Source organism: Halictus rubicundus, chromosome 6 (assembly GCF_050948215.1).
Source record: "Halictus rubicundus isolate RS-2024b chromosome 6, iyHalRubi1_principal, whole genome shotgun sequence".
Taxonomy (NCBI): Eukaryota; Metazoa; Arthropoda; class Insecta; order Hymenoptera; family Halictidae; genus Halictus; species Halictus rubicundus.
Window position 1 is genome coordinate 8,431,155 of NC_135154.1, and position 15,675 is coordinate 8,446,829.

General features: G+C 36.3%; 1 protein-coding gene across 1 annotated transcript; it reads left to right on the plus strand.

Moving 5' to 3' along the window:
- The first annotated feature begins 1,127 nt into the window (after nt 1-1,127).
- On the plus strand, nt 1,128-15,241 carry LOC143355197 (uncharacterized). Its single transcript, XM_076789816.1, has 5 exons — nt 1,128-1,409; nt 5,216-5,459; nt 8,543-8,644; nt 12,634-12,759; nt 14,317-15,241. Exons 2-5 carry the CDS (start codon nt 5,294-5,296, stop codon nt 14,406-14,408), a joined length of 486 nt encoding a protein of 161 aa, XP_076645931.1. The 5' UTR covers nt 1,128-1,409; nt 5,216-5,293; the 3' UTR covers nt 14,409-15,241.
- Nucleotides 15,242-15,675: the final 434 nt, after the last annotated feature.

Here is a 15,675-nt window from a genome sequence, read left to right on the forward strand (position 1 = left end):
GCTGAAGAGTGGGAGGGGTCTCTGAATAAGGGACCCAATCACTGTGCCTATAATAACTATACTTATTTTTAAAATGATAATGAATATTAAAAAAGAGATATATGCTTTAAAAATAAGTATAAGTAACCCCCACAGTTGGGTCCCTGACCCTATTTTTTGTGATTAGCTACGGGCTACCAAGAAAAGAGGATACGTTCGCAGAATTTCTGTATTTGTGCAATTCGGAAAATGTTGATCTGACATGCAGGCCCGCAGTTCGGTTATTACGTGTCATTCGGTGTTAACATGTTTTCCTTTTTTTTTTTCTAATGTCGAAACCGCAATAGCGAGTGTGCCCAACTGATTGTTTCCGAAATGTCGGACAGGAAGTTCGTATGAATGCAGGTATCTAATTTCGGATTGCAGCTTTGCGTATACGAATATCGTGCGGGCCCCTGTGTGCGCGCCACTTTATTCGAATGGTAGTGCGTTTCAGTATTCGTACTCGCGTCGGAAGCACGTATCCCCTGGTCGTTGTGTCCTCAGCTGCTGAATAGTAAAAATGTGCACGTGGGCACGGGAGGCAGGTTAAATGTAAATTGCTTCGTAGCTAACAATATTTGATATTTTCCAGAATGTCTGGAATCGCATTAATTACTTCGTCGAGAAGTAAACCGCTTGGATAAAACACTTCTGCGATATCCTCATCCTCGACAGCGCCTTTATTTTATTTTCTTAAATTAATTATTTAGCGTCGCGTCAACCACTCTCGTGGGTTACCAGGAACCTCGTGATTTACAATTTGTCCTGGAATTTATTACGTTTTGGGTGACATAATAAATTTCGAATCGTTATAAACATGTTTAGTAATAAAAGTGATTTTTCTGTGTATCACAAGTATATTTAGGAAGTATTTCAATGTGTATTAGAAGAATGGATGTTTCAGTTAATTATACAGAAATTATTGTCGTAAAATTGTTGTGAATTATATTGTCGGAAATGATGCAGAGCGAATATTAAGAATGTCCATAAGTGTTCGCGTAAGGGAGGTTCCATTGTACAATCATACAAGCCGGTTTGCTCTAGCAGCGGTGCCATAGTGAGCGCACTATAGGACGATGGCGGAGGTGCCTAACACTCTTTTCAGCCCTCGGCCGACAGTTCAACGTAGTCTGCAGTGTTCGACGGTTGCTCCTCCTCGGATACGTTGCGTTCTCTTGCCGCCGTAATCTTCGCACAGTGTTTTCACCAATTAAACAACAATCCACTCGTTTACAAATGGAAACTTTTGTATCGCCAATTTCCACGGCTGCAAATATGCTACACCGACGTGTTCATGGGAATACGGTTGCTTTGTGTCAGTGAACGAAATTTGCAACACTTCCGAGAAACTGTCGTAAACTATTCTTAGTGAACGAAATCAAATAATGGTGAGAATATTAGTATTATTTTTACAATTTATCCCCGGAAAGCTGTAGAACGAAAAAAGCGGCCCCACGCGAGTTGAGAAATTTTTGTGAAGAACAAATGGCACGATCATAGTGTGTGTTTGAAAATATTTGTCAATATCTCGATCGTTTTTCGAGTTATTTCAGAGAAACAAGCTAGAATGATTATTTTTTCTCTTCTTTCCGTAACAACAACGAGAAAACGAAGATAATTCGCCGGGATCAGAGGTCAAGCCGAGATAAACGTCCTCCTCTAAAAAATGTAAGGGAAACCTCGCTCCGACGATAAGGAGTATCTCTACTTTCTCAGTATGTTTTTAAACGTAAGAGCGCATCTTCTTTCGTTAGAATGTTCGGGTCAACAAGATACAGCTTCTTTCACCACGCAAAAACGTTTGTTTGTTAATTACTCGGTGGCGAAACGCGAGTTAGGCTGCTTCATTAAATCTGAAAACTACTTTTCCATTCAACTATGCTGCTGCGAACAGTTTCGCAGACGGCGAAACCGAATTTTTATTAAACAAATGCGGCTTGTTAAGTCCGACGTTTCTACACAAATAATTAACTCCAAAGGTGGAGTAAACCTCCAATTAGTATTGGCTGTTACTAAGAATTGGAGATAATTGAAATTGTTATTTAAAAAAATATTGAATACTTTTAGTGACCAGTTCGCGGATTTTTATGCGAAATGCAAATGTCCTGCGTCAATTACGAGAAACAGAAACCAAAAAGAAAGTGCCACCTGATTTCACGAATTTTCAATTCTTCGTATTAGCGTATATTTCACTTACTCGATTTTGTCACAAATGCGTAAAATCCGCAATCTAGTAAACAAATTATATTTGGAGTAAAAGCTTCAGCACGTGCCAAGGAAAAATGGTAGAAAACACACCCACGGGCAATTAAAACGTTTTAGACGTTGTCTAGAAGGTTGCTATAATGTTACAAGATAAATACAGTTTGCTAGCTACAGCGTTGTTCTTCGTGCTACGCGCCTTCTCGAACGTCTTCAGGAACCGAGCAGGCTCGTGACATAATTTCTTAAGCGACCATTGCTTTAACTAACTTTCAGATTACTTCGGAGTAGTTCTCTTGTTGTCTGTGGTGTTTTTCAAGTTTTTCTGAAGAAGCGGAGAAGTGACTTCGTGCAGAAAATGTGGATAAAATCAACAGGAAGACATTCCACCTTGGATCCGAACAGCCAAGATATCCGTGTTTCGCGTACAGAGCCCTTAATTGGACTTAATTAACGATCGTCCGTCTTTGTCGTCAGGCTGTGACTCACAAACGACTATAACTTCCAGTACTTACCTTACTTTATCTTTACACTATTCTTACTTACCCTCTGCGCTTTCAACCGGTTCCATAAGCGCTTTAATACTAAGTTCACGGAGCACTAAACATTACTATTTCATATTATCTTATGAGAATAACAAGGATGTACGTATCCAAATTTTTAACCCTTTTTGAATCGTGTATACCCAAGGAAATAAATTTGTTGAATAATTCATAATGTTTACTTTTAAAATTGTAGTAAACACGAGTATTTAAAAGAGATCTAGTTTTTCTTTGTTTTGCAATTGTAAATGCAACGGGGTATATTATCATGCTACACAATAAGATAATTTCGAGCGAATACTGTAAAGTTTAACATATATTTTTAACAATGTTATCACATTGTTTAGTAAAACAGTTTCAACTTAATACTCTGGTGTTTATGTAACAAGTTGTAAGAAACATAAAGATTTAAAAAAAGACATAGCCTTTGTTTATTTCACAATAACACCGTTTTTCAACAATCCTACGGTGTTCGGGTGAAAAGTTGCAAGAAGCACGAATAGTATGAAAAATTTTAGTAACATGGAAAATATTTTGGTCAAATTTGAGAACACAGAGGGCCGACCTTGCCACACTCGTGAAGGACACGAAGGGATGAATCATTCCCGAAATGAAATGAATTACGCGATCGATATCAGAACCTCTCGACATTCGAGTCGACCGTGTGTTTCGCGTGCAGGCAGTACCATTTCAACGCAGGCATAGTGTGGACAATAGATCGGTAGATAAGATGATGTAATTATTCCATATCACCATGAACTTGTGTTGTGATTACGTTTCACGTTGTCTTCCGTATACTTGCAAAAATTAGGTACGCTAATAGGTTTATTTGATAGTATCATGTCGTCGAGTTGTAGTTCTGCTTGATGACTTTGTTCTTGGGCGATTCTGACTTATATAATAAACTTGTCACGCTGTGTTCGAGTAATTGATAATTAATAAGCGTGTAATTCTGTGTTTCGAAATTTTGCTTAATTGCTTTTTAGAAATGTTCTTTAGTTAGTAGCTTATACGAATTCCTAGCATAATACTAGACAACTTATAAATTAACTTATTAAATTAACTTATTAACTTATTAATTAATTAAGTTAACTTATACAATACTTATAGATACAAGAAGTGAGAGTTACTTCTAAACATTTTCTATAATTATAAAGAAAATTCTCGTGTAGACATACAATTGTTGGACGAAACATTATAAATTCTTTTTAATGTAATGCGTTTAACGTATAATAAATTTGACAATACGTTTAAAGTTTTGAATAAACTATGAACAACGTTTGGTCACGGTTAAAAATTATACGACGAATGAAAAAATATATTTGTATAGGTGTAGACATTATTAAACAACCATAGGAGTCTACAAAAATTGTTTAAACTCAATGCAATCGTTTGAACGAACCGATAAAACTATAGCAGGATCAACTTCAAATGTGTTAAATTTTATGGTATTACAAGAACAATGAAAATATTTTGCTTCAGCTGTGAGAACAGCCTGAAAACAACGCACAAAGTGCCATAATTCTTTCGGAAACAGAGGATCTTTTTTAGGATTTACCTTGGATCAGGATGATGATACAGCAATCGTTATCGTTTGTATGGCACTGTCCCGTCGCATTCTTATCCTGTAATCTTTCATACACTTCCGGTTGCGACAATCATACATACAATGCGTATAAAATAAGTTTGGATACTGAAGGAAAAGGGTATGAAAATTTTAGATCGGAAAGTAAAGAAACATTTTTATTTTCTTAACTATGATGCTCATTATAAAATAAAAATCTGAAAAACATTAAGCACGTTGCTTTCGACAATATGTCACTATTGTGTTCGTGTAAAACTGGCATCTCTAAGACTTCAATGAGAAATACGTATTTTGTCGGATTTTTTGGAGATTTTCAATTCTTTTGAAAAAATCCAAAAAATTACAAATTAGTGATAAGATACTAATAATGATAAGATCGTAATAAGATACAACTACCATAATAATATAAACGCGGTCATCGGATAGCTCCGATATAAAATTGGGGATTCTAAGTTTACAAAATTTTAAGTTTACATTAAAAATCAGAGACGAGGGGGCCCGGCTGCTGGCTCTGCCTAGTGTCGCCAGATGAGGGGAGGGAGCACGAATTGAGGGGAAAAGGTTACCCCCTCCCTGGGGGACCCACGTGACCAGGTCGCGGCGGAAGCGTGGGGGTTGGCGCGGTGGAAGGGGAAATTAGAGTGGGGGAACAAGTCTTGATCTGGCGACTCTGAGTCTACCTAATCTCTAGAGAGCTGCATCTACCGATTATCTACTTATTATAACTAAATCACTGTGATTCATACGAAACACTATTTATTGTGCAAATCGATACAGATCGAATCTGCAACCAAGCAACTTGCTCGAACGTTCACGGTTCTCTGTTTAGTTGAACTGTAACTGAAAAATGTTTCTCTGTTCGAAGGACCTAATCGAGGTGGACTTCGCATGATCGGATCGCGGTGCCCATTGCCTTCGAAGATGTCGAGGAAGAGGCCTTAGCATGAACCACGCCGCCTTATTCAAAATTCTGATACTGTTGCTAAATCTTGGAAACCTCGAGTCGGTCGCAGTGGTGAACCATCATCCGGACGAGGAGTATTTCCTGGAACATGAAGTCCTCTACGAGGATGCAATCGCCGAGGCGAAGATGCTTAAACTTTACCCCGGTACGAGAGACCTAACAGATACGCGCTCTGTACACACGTACACACAGTAAAAGCGTTACGCTCCTTGTCCGACTTCATTCTACGTCTGGTCTATAAAGCATCTTTACGAAGCACAGAAATCTATTTATCTTTCCTCCGAGAATAGCTTGCCTTTGATCCGCTCAAACGGCTACTTCGGGCCTGTATCCTCGACCAGCGAATTAACTTCGTCAGCCTCTCCCTCGGACGCCGGGAGTTGGGTCCATTTCGACCCGGAGTTAGAAAAGTTAAAATTCCAATTTTTCAATAATCAATTAACCCTTAACGGACCAATGCCGCCGTATAAGCGGCATGGCACTTTTACTTACCGGGTCCAATGTCAAATTAATGTCTGGATCCAAAAATCAAATTAATTAATAATAAAAATATTTAAATTTATAATATTAATATTTTCCTTTCTATACTTGATGTAAAAATGTTGAGTCCACAGTTTCTCTTCGTATGAAAAATACCTTGGACCTGGTGGAAAGTAAATTTGAAATACTTCCGGGTCCGATCTTCGTAGATTCGCGATAAGGTAGAGTGACTACATTACCGTAAAAAAATGGTTTTACGTGCCTCAAGTTTTCGTCCTTATATAAGTATATTTTGTCCCTGGTAAAGGGCTCATTCGAAAGAGGAAGGTTCAACCTAGAGCGTGCTGGTCAGGAGCTGCCGAGATTATGCAGACATTTGGTAACATAAGCGTTAGAAGTGGGCCAAAAATTGACGATGTGCATGCCGCGGAATCCAAGCATTTTTATGCCATTGGATGAGTTTTCTGGATGAAATCGAGAGCAGCGCGCACTAGAAAATATCTCCAGCTACAAATTGAGCTATATTTTGTCTTGATTCTCTGCAAAATAAAGCGAAAAACTTGAAGCACGTTTCTGGCGTCAGAATTCATAATATCGATAATACAGAGCAAACAATGTGACAAGTTTAGTCACAGACTTAAGACCCGCCGGATCAAGACCAAGACGGATCTTAAGTCTGTGTCTGAAGGTTGTGAATGGAAATTATTAATTAAAAAGTCACGTGACTATCCCGGGCCCTTAAGGGTTAAAATTGTTGGCCGTTTAATATCTATTCCCAGACGCAGGCTAACGTTGATCCGAAAGAGATTGAAAAATACTTGAAAGACAATTGCTATGTAAATATGTATTGGATTGAATTGTGTGTAAAATAGTCTTTCTCATTTTCCTGTATTGCAGCTGGTACGGATCAAAAAGGTATCGCGGTAGATTCGCAGATCACTGTTGTCCGTTTAGGCTTTGTGCATGATACCGGAGGACAATCATTGGCGTATATGAAAATTATCGAGCATCCGAACCGATCGTTTATTTCTCCAACGTAGCATTACAATCGACAGGAAATAACAGCCAAGGTTACCTCCTTTGTCAGCGACTCGAAACTAGAGGGCGATTAGTTTAGTTTCTGCTCTTTATAGTAATTTAGAGAATCGATCCACAGCGTAGCTGATCCTAGTGTTTACCGAGTGCTTGTTGCGCTGTGAGACTGTAAGCCATTCATTTCGATAGATCTTTCACTGTTTAGCTTTTCTTCCAACTAGGTCAATTCCATTCCGCACCATAAGAGTTTTATTACATTTTTATATCTACTTATTTGTTTATTTTCCTTTGTACATTTATCAGATTTATTTGTGTACCGAATGCAAACATACGTGGACTCGATCGATCTCATTTTTTACAAGCTATTCTATGCTAAATATAAAAGTAGATGGACTCATTTTTACTGACCCACACGTAGAAGTAACATAAACATTTAGCGAATGCACATGTAAATGTTTTCAAACTTTCTGGCTTCATAAATTGCGGCCATTGATAGCCTAACAGAAGATCTAACGTTTAGTAAATAGAATAAGATTGTTTTAATATTGGTACATGTTTAGTGCCCATTTTTCATGTCTATTAAACACACGTACAAATTTTGGAAGCGTTCAGCTTATGGTCGGTAATATCCTAACAGGAGAAATGGCGCTAAATAAATAAAGTAAAATTTGTTTCAACGATGGTTTAGAGTCAGCTATTTAATTTTGGCAAACACGTGTACAAGCAATACAAACGTTCCACTTACGGTGCCTAATAAACAAAAGAAAAAGTTTCAATGTCAGTACAAGTTAAGAGTCTACTTTGAACTACGCCGGTAAACATTGTTCGGACTTGCAAATAACGGAATGGAAAGCAGCGTTTATCTGCGACCGGTGAACGTACCTGTACGCAAAAGCAAGTATCGCGAATAATGCCATCAGCGTCGCGTACACGCGGACAACACCGATTTCAAAACAATCGCGTGAAACCTCGAGACAGCAATTATCGTGAATCATGCTAATATTCCGTCAGTTTAATACGATTGTCTCGTATTTTAATAACGCCGCCCGGAATCGAGGATGGCGAGGCGTAATTTTAAATTGTCCAATTAAAATGGTAGATGCGTAGTGCGTAATTTTTAAGCTTCGGAGGCACAGTGTTTTGCAATATTTTTAACTATGCGGTATGGCTGCGACCTGAATGCTTTATCGTTTGTACTGGCGTAAACGATTGTCCGCTTTTCCATAGTTAATTAATAATTTTCCACTTAATAGTTGAGAGTTACAGTAGACCGGTTAATTATGTGACGCATCAATGACGAACTCGCATGCGCCATTTATGCGTCATCTGGGGATTATTTTAGCGAATTGTTATTTGGACAAATGATGTACAGAAAAAATGTTCACGAAGGTCCAACGACGTATAATATGAAGAAACATGAACGCGTTGAACCCCCATGCCCTTTTGTTTTAGTAAGTTTTAATAATTTTTCAATTTAGGTATTCGTTATAAATTTAAATGTTTTCTTTAATCGAAAAATAGATTGCAGATTTTTATGCTAATCTTTGTAGATCATTTGACGCAATGTGACGGATATAAATGTACAGAAATTCAGAAACTGACAACGACATTTCGCATAATTGGCGTTCTACTGTAGCTCTGCTGTAGTGCTTCAATATAAATAACGAAATTTTCTAAATGAATAAATGGAACGTGTTTGTAAAAATTTTCCAGGACCAATTCCAGGATGCAAGGCTTGCACGAGGTCGGAGATGAGTTATTGCGAAGACGAGAGCGTTATAAACGATCATTGTTGTTGCGATGGCAGTTTTAACGGTGAGTGCTATAGTATTTCCAGGTTCATTTTTTTATACAATTTTTTACGCGTTTTTTTGTCGCTCCCAATAACGAGGAACGATATTTAATTAGATTGTGGATTTTTATGCAAAATGAAAATGTTCTGCATGACTTGCAAGAAACAGGAAAAGTCTTTTCTCCTTCAATAGTTTTAATAAACTGATAATAATGTGTATGTTAAAAAAATTCTCTCAATTAGCTGCCAGATAATTCAACAGTACAATGAAATGTTGATCTAAGCCCAATCCTCGGGTCCGTGTTGTGACATAGATCGTGTAGCTCCGTTCGGCTTAGATCGAGGCTGTACTTTATTTCTAAATTCTTTAAATGTTTTTACTGCTCTGCCCTCGATCTACATATTTTTGTTCTAAACGCGCAAAGATATACAGTCTAATGATAACCTTGCTTCTTCAGATTTGCTTTGTCCGCCATAATGCGAACCGCTTGAAATTAATTCTTTTTCTACGGTTTCTTATTTCGATCGGTCCCGATAATGTGGAACAGTTACCTAACCAGACGATTTCTTTCATCTTTATTAGCTTTCCCATTATCCATCGGTCACGTATTGTTACCGTATTGTCCTTCACAATATCGCCTGAAATCACCTGAAAACAGCAGTCGCGTGTAGACAATTCATGCGTAAAGAACAATTGACCGTGGAAACGTCGGCGACACGATTATGCAACTTTTTACGGACATTTCGAATAACCATAATGGGAGCTGGAATCGCCGCGATGCCTATAATCCGTGCAACAGAGTAACAGATCTCGTAATCTGAATCATAGACACACGATTCAAATCGCATGAATGCACGTCCTCCTGTTGCGCTTGGAAAGAACACAATACTTGTGCCAAACAAAACAGTGGTTTCCATGAATGAAAATTTCAATGATTTTACGCATTTGTAAATTATTAAAAGTAGAAATAAAATTAGATTTCGTCCCCCTTTGTTGCGAATGATGCAGGAATATTTTATTTTTCATAAAGACGGTTTCAAGCCTAAGGATTTAATAATGATACTACTCGGGCAAGCGTTATGATAGGGGAAGCATTCGGACCAATAAAAAATGCATAAGCTCAGCACCTCAGCACCTTTAAATACAGCTGGACGGAAGGACAATCACCTGTTCAGGAAATTATCGTTAGCAGCAAGAAACCATCCTTGTTTCTCGCACGCATGTTAATGTCAACCAGGCACAGGATCGTTATACCGGGTGACTAATACGAACACAATGGCGTGTCTGCTAACGGGGCTACTTCGTATTCCAGGCGTCCTTCCTCCGAACTGTTAGCATGACTATCGGTCATCGGCCCCTAAATTTATTTGCTTAAATTTCTGATTAGCATGTCTCCGCGCGACCTTGCTTCCTAGAACGGACTACGAAATAATATTTCATCGGTAAATCATACGATTTTAGACCGTGACTAATCGCGCATTCGCGTGTAACTCCTGTATTGTTTTTAGCGATTACCGTGTGTAATCATCCACTGAAAATGTTAGTCACAGTATTGTAATTGACGCCGTCATATTTTGTCAACAGTTTATCAATCATCGTCATGTCTTATATCAAGCAATCCTTACCCTGTAGTTTCAATAAAGCAGCATTTCAAATGGGGTATTTTTTCTAAAAAATGAAATATTTTATTTTTCATTATTTATTATTTGACAAAATATTTTACCTAGCTCTGTTATCATAGTCATCTGTTTACAAGATCGAGCTCACAGATATGCAAACATTTTTAAACAACACATAATGGTGACGTGTGAATACAAAAATTCAAGTACAAAAAGCAGAATGAATTTCACGCGGGATTACGTCAACTGAAACGACAACGTAAAAATATTCACATACTACATATTTTCAAGTATGCGATAAGCATTTAACGAGTCTGATAGTGACACGAAAATGTATGCAAATGTCTCGTATATATCGTTACGATAAATTGCCTGATGGAAATCATTTTTATAATCCTCAACCACCACTCTTCGTTCTTTGAATCCTTGAGAACGTAGTGATCTTTTAATTGATTGTTAACTGGACGTTCATTCTGAATGACTCGCGAACCCAACCTTTTGGACGATAGTGTATGTAGTCAAGCGTAATGTTCCGCTAATTGCGTAAATATTTTTCACTTTTCTAACTAAATAATTTCTATTTCACCGCTTTTACTTTTGCGATTACTCCATAAGGATTCGTCCGTACAAGTAAATGAAAGTTTAGGGTATATTGGTCGCATGAACCGTTACTTTTTCATTTATTTTGTAGTATTCAAGCACAGCAATTGTAATATCAAGAATTTCCGGACGAATGCGTAGGATTATGTAACATTTCGATATGCACAACACAATATTCACTGTTAACGCACGTCAAGTGGATACGCGAATCGCAGTAACAATGACAGTAGCAATAAAATTGCGTTACTGCACGCACCACGCAGCACGTATCGAATACGTGAGTTCGTTTCGATCAGTCATACGAATTGCACATTCTGCCTTGCACTTTTCTATTCGACCGGAACGATTAAACAGTTGGGCGGCGCCGGTCAAATCGATGCTGATCGTTTTCTTCGCAGAAACAACTATAGTACTTGACAAATCGGTTAACTGTACAAAATAGAAAGTAGAGAAAATTGATGAAATCGTATAGCATAGTAGAGTATAGTACAGTCTAGTATAGTATAGTATAATATAATATAGTATAGTATAGGATAGTATAGTATATTATAGTATAGTACAGTACAGTACGATACAGTACAGTATAGTATAGTATAGGATAGTATAGTATATTATAGTATAGTACAGTACAGTACGATACAGTACAGTATAGTATAGTATAGTATAGTATAGTATAGTATAGTATAGTATAGTATAGTATAGTATAGTATAGTATAGTATAGTATAGTATAGTATAGTATCGCATAGTACAGTTTAGTATAGTACATTTTAGTTTAGTCAGTACAGTACATTTTTCTTGTCTCCATTGGCACAGTTTGCAGCCATTTGTTCTTACAAAGAGTTGTGGGATATTTAATCTGGTCACAGGAAACCGTAATTAAGCCATTCCAGTTTACTTTACAACCATCATCGTTATCTGTAAATGAAGCAGAGAGATACGATTTGCCCCACTTACACAAATTATCGTGAACGTCTTAAAGCTTCGAATAACTGTACTTTAGATAACCTTTTAGATAAGCTTTACACAAACTTTACATGAGAAGGGAGTGTTGCAAAATTAAGAATTGGAAATAAATGTTTTCCCACTCTTTGCACAGTGAGAAAATAAAAAATCTTTTCGTGATGTTTATTGAAAGTATTGTATTAAAATCGCCTGGTATTTTTATTACTTTGTGTTCTCCCCTACTTGTTATTGTTATAAATACGTGAAATCCGGGGTCCAGTCATAATTACAAATACTTGATAACTTTGAAAATAAAATTGCTACCTTTGGACGAAAAGCTCCGCAAATAAATCGAATTTATGGTCGTCGGTTACGCTACCGGAACCGAGGCAGAACCGGAAACCCTCGGCAACACGTTCCATGCATTGGTTAATCGACCCAAGTACAAAACCGGTTAGTTATCGCGATATTTCGTTTCGTGTTCGATTGTTTTATCGACCGTAGAGGCGATATGTAAAACGAGGATTCGTCATATTTCGTTTCAAAACAAATTTCAAACCACAATGGCTTATTTATATCGATTAGAGCGCGTAGCCTCTCTCGGTTGTGCTAATTTTAATTTGCTTACTGCGAAAAGTAGAGAACCTTTGCAATTTGCTCTTAAACTATTAAATATATCGTTAAACTAAACAATCGTTATTGCTAATTGTTAAACTAGCGAAACGTTGAAACGTTTCGAAGCACCCGGTAGATTTCTAACGTTTCTGCAATTTTCATTGATCGCAACATTTTTTCTCATGCAAAGTAGAAGAGATCGTGTTTCGTATATTTATCAGTCTATTGTTTTAGAGGTATTCCCTTTCGTCAAGCATACTTGTCGCGTGGGACCAGAAGAATGTAAAGTGCATGCTGGGGACTGCGCTGAATACGCGAGGTTACGGGAATGCTGTTGTCATTCCTATTTAGCTTCTTACTGTAAGTATTACTTTCCTAATTACACCTTTCAAGCCTGTACAATAATTAACGAAAATACTTGGTTACCGATGTACATTCCCATCCATAAATCACTGGACAACTTCCATTATTGTCGGGAAAGTAAAGTCTGTGACATTGTTCTAAGTAAAGCGATCGGAAAAATTTTTGAACATTACAATTCCGATTCTCGAAAAATTGCCTATATTTGAACTGTGATAATTTAAATATGAAGAATTTTTCGAAAATCGGAATTTTAGTGTTTAAACACTTTTTGGATCCACTGTATATGATATAAAACGCTAAAGGTGAATAAATATCTTGTTATTTTTATAAGGCGACGTAAAATAGTCGTTTTTGATTTTGTTTATTTATTCAAATGGTGTACAGCGAGAAAGGAGGAACATTTTTTGATTGCATTACGGGTCCACACCACGGTGGATAGAATGGCGTCATTTTGAAGTTCCGGTCATCGAGTACAGCTGTTTCACGGGTCATTGATCGATGACTCCTGAGAAGTGGGAAAGATTTCGAAAGGTTCTCAATGGACCCTTTTCAATGATGCTATTTTCATATAGTATTACCGTGATTAGACTATGAAGCACATATTATTAGAACTGAATGTTATCGCCATTGAAATGGTTCAAGGAAGATACGATTTATCGTACAATCGTTGTACAATCGTGTTTAACGTAAACTTTTTGAGGTATAATGAAAAAAATAAATCGATTGTGTAATTGTTAAATGATCATATGAAAGGATTTGCTGTATGTCTTTGGGAGGTAAACAAAAGCTTTCGTTAATATTCTGTGTTTCCTAGTTAATATTATAGAGACACTTGTACAAAATGTCTTCCTATAGTTTTCATCCATTTTTGTTTTACAAAAGATTGCAAATGTTGAAGATTGCGAATAGAATGCACTAGACACGAATATTATTAATTTTCTTTATGTCGACATTGATTTTGAACGATTTAAATGATGAGTGGTTAATGTAATAAATGTGACTGTACACGAATGATTGTAGAGAGTTACACAACTGTTTCTGTTTTCGAATGATAGAGCAGAGTTAGACTTCCTTTGAACGTTAGGAAAAAAGATTATCTTATCAAAAGTCCATACGGGTTCGTATGGGATTCTCAAATGTTCATGTGGAACTGTCGAATGTTCTTGACTATGCAAACCCCATACAATTTAAATGCGTATTTCACCTTTCTTCAAGTTTAATATATGCCATAGTCAAAGTACTTATTTTTAATTATGATTAAATAGAGCTTATATTTTCGATGAAACATTTAGTCATAGTAGGAATAATTTATCCACATTTATATAAAACTGACATACTTTCCCACTTCTTCAGTGTACTATTTAATTGATTTATTACTTTAAATATTCATAATATTTCATTTTTTATTATTAATTTAGTATGTATATCTTACATGTTCACAAGTCAACGCAATGTCATCGGCATTACGACGACCAGTAGAAAAGTACACGCAACCTAAAAAAATGATAACAAACAAATTTCCTAACTAATTATTAACAAAATGTTTGTTTTCAGGGAAACATTTGGCGAATAACGCACAGCTGTATGCAGGCACATGTGTCACAAAGTTCCTGGCGATATTAGTGGTGCTCAGGTTACTCGCATAACCGACAGAAATACCAAATATTTTGTATAATACGAATTATTCTAATAAATTATTTTTCCATGAAAATACCGGAGGTACAACACGAAATCGAATTTGTACGGATTTGATAACATTTGTACTTTTACAAACCTCACCGAACAGTCCATTTAAAGCCATTTTGACAAATTGTGTACAAGAACTTATACATATGAAACTTACAATAATGTATAAGACAATGAATCCAAATTCTTAGGCGGCAGTATGACTAATTAAACCACACAATGATAATGCTCTAACATTTATTTGCAAACTCATTGTTTTTGTGTAAATACTAGGATAATGTGTTTATGTAGGCTAAAATTGTTCGGTACAATTTTGTCGTTCAATATTTGTTTAAGAAATGGCAAATATTAGCAGCACGCGAAATATTGTGGGTCTCCATGTACGTAAATAATATTCCAAATACTATTTTTTGTGATATGTAATGTAAGAAGAAAATAAAAAATCACGGAAAAGTGTATTTTATTATTTAATTCGAAATTTACAATTGTAAGAAAGTAAATGTGATTCGATCTTGTACTATGTATAATCAGTTTTAAGGCAGAATCAGCATGTATATTGTACCTAGAATTACATAAAGCAACTTAATTGTATATTTTCATTATTGTTAATTATGGTTGTTGATTACTAAAGAAATATAAATATGCTTTATGCATTCGGTACGTAATACGCGCAGAATAAGCATGGCATTCTATATATTGAGTTCTAAATTCGATTTCTAAGAAAAATGTAAATATTTGTTAAATTGTATCGTTATGTTGTGTATTGTTGTATGCGATATAAAGGTAGACCATCTTTATGACAAAAATTTTATAAAAATATTTTATGAAACCAGATGCATGATTTCTACCACAGGCGAGATTATTTTCTGAAACGTATTGAAACAATAAGACACACTTACGTGCTATCTATTTAATCATCCATTTAAAGAATTGTTTGCATTTTGAACCATAAGACACACTGCAAATATTGGCAAGAATTATTTGGTTCATAAAGTCTGTATTTAGCGCCATTTATCGTAGCGGCGAAACGTTCAAACTGGTACAAAAACGTTACCGACAGAAGAAATTTTTTTTTTTATTTATTACGCATTAGGCCAGAACTGGCCTGTCAGCGGACATACATAAAGTGAACATAGTACTGATAATAAATAACAGACAATATGCCTCTCAGACATATTCAGGTACTAACATTACCATCGTATCATAAGAAGAAATTATCCAACGACC

Excerpts from the sequence above, each read along its gene's own strand:
- LOC143355197 (XM_076789816.1), top strand. The coding sequence starts at position 5,294 with ATGAACCACGCCGCCTTATTCAAAATTCTGATACTGTTGCTAAATCTT. Across the intron at positions 8,645-12,633 it reads TTGCGATGGCAGTTTTAACG|AGGTATTCCCTTTCGTCAAG; the intron begins GTGAGTGCTATA and ends CTATTGTTTTAG. Across the intron at positions 12,760-14,316 it reads TTCCTATTTAGCTTCTTACT|GGAAACATTTGGCGAATAAC; the intron begins GTAAGTATTACT and ends GTTTGTTTTCAG.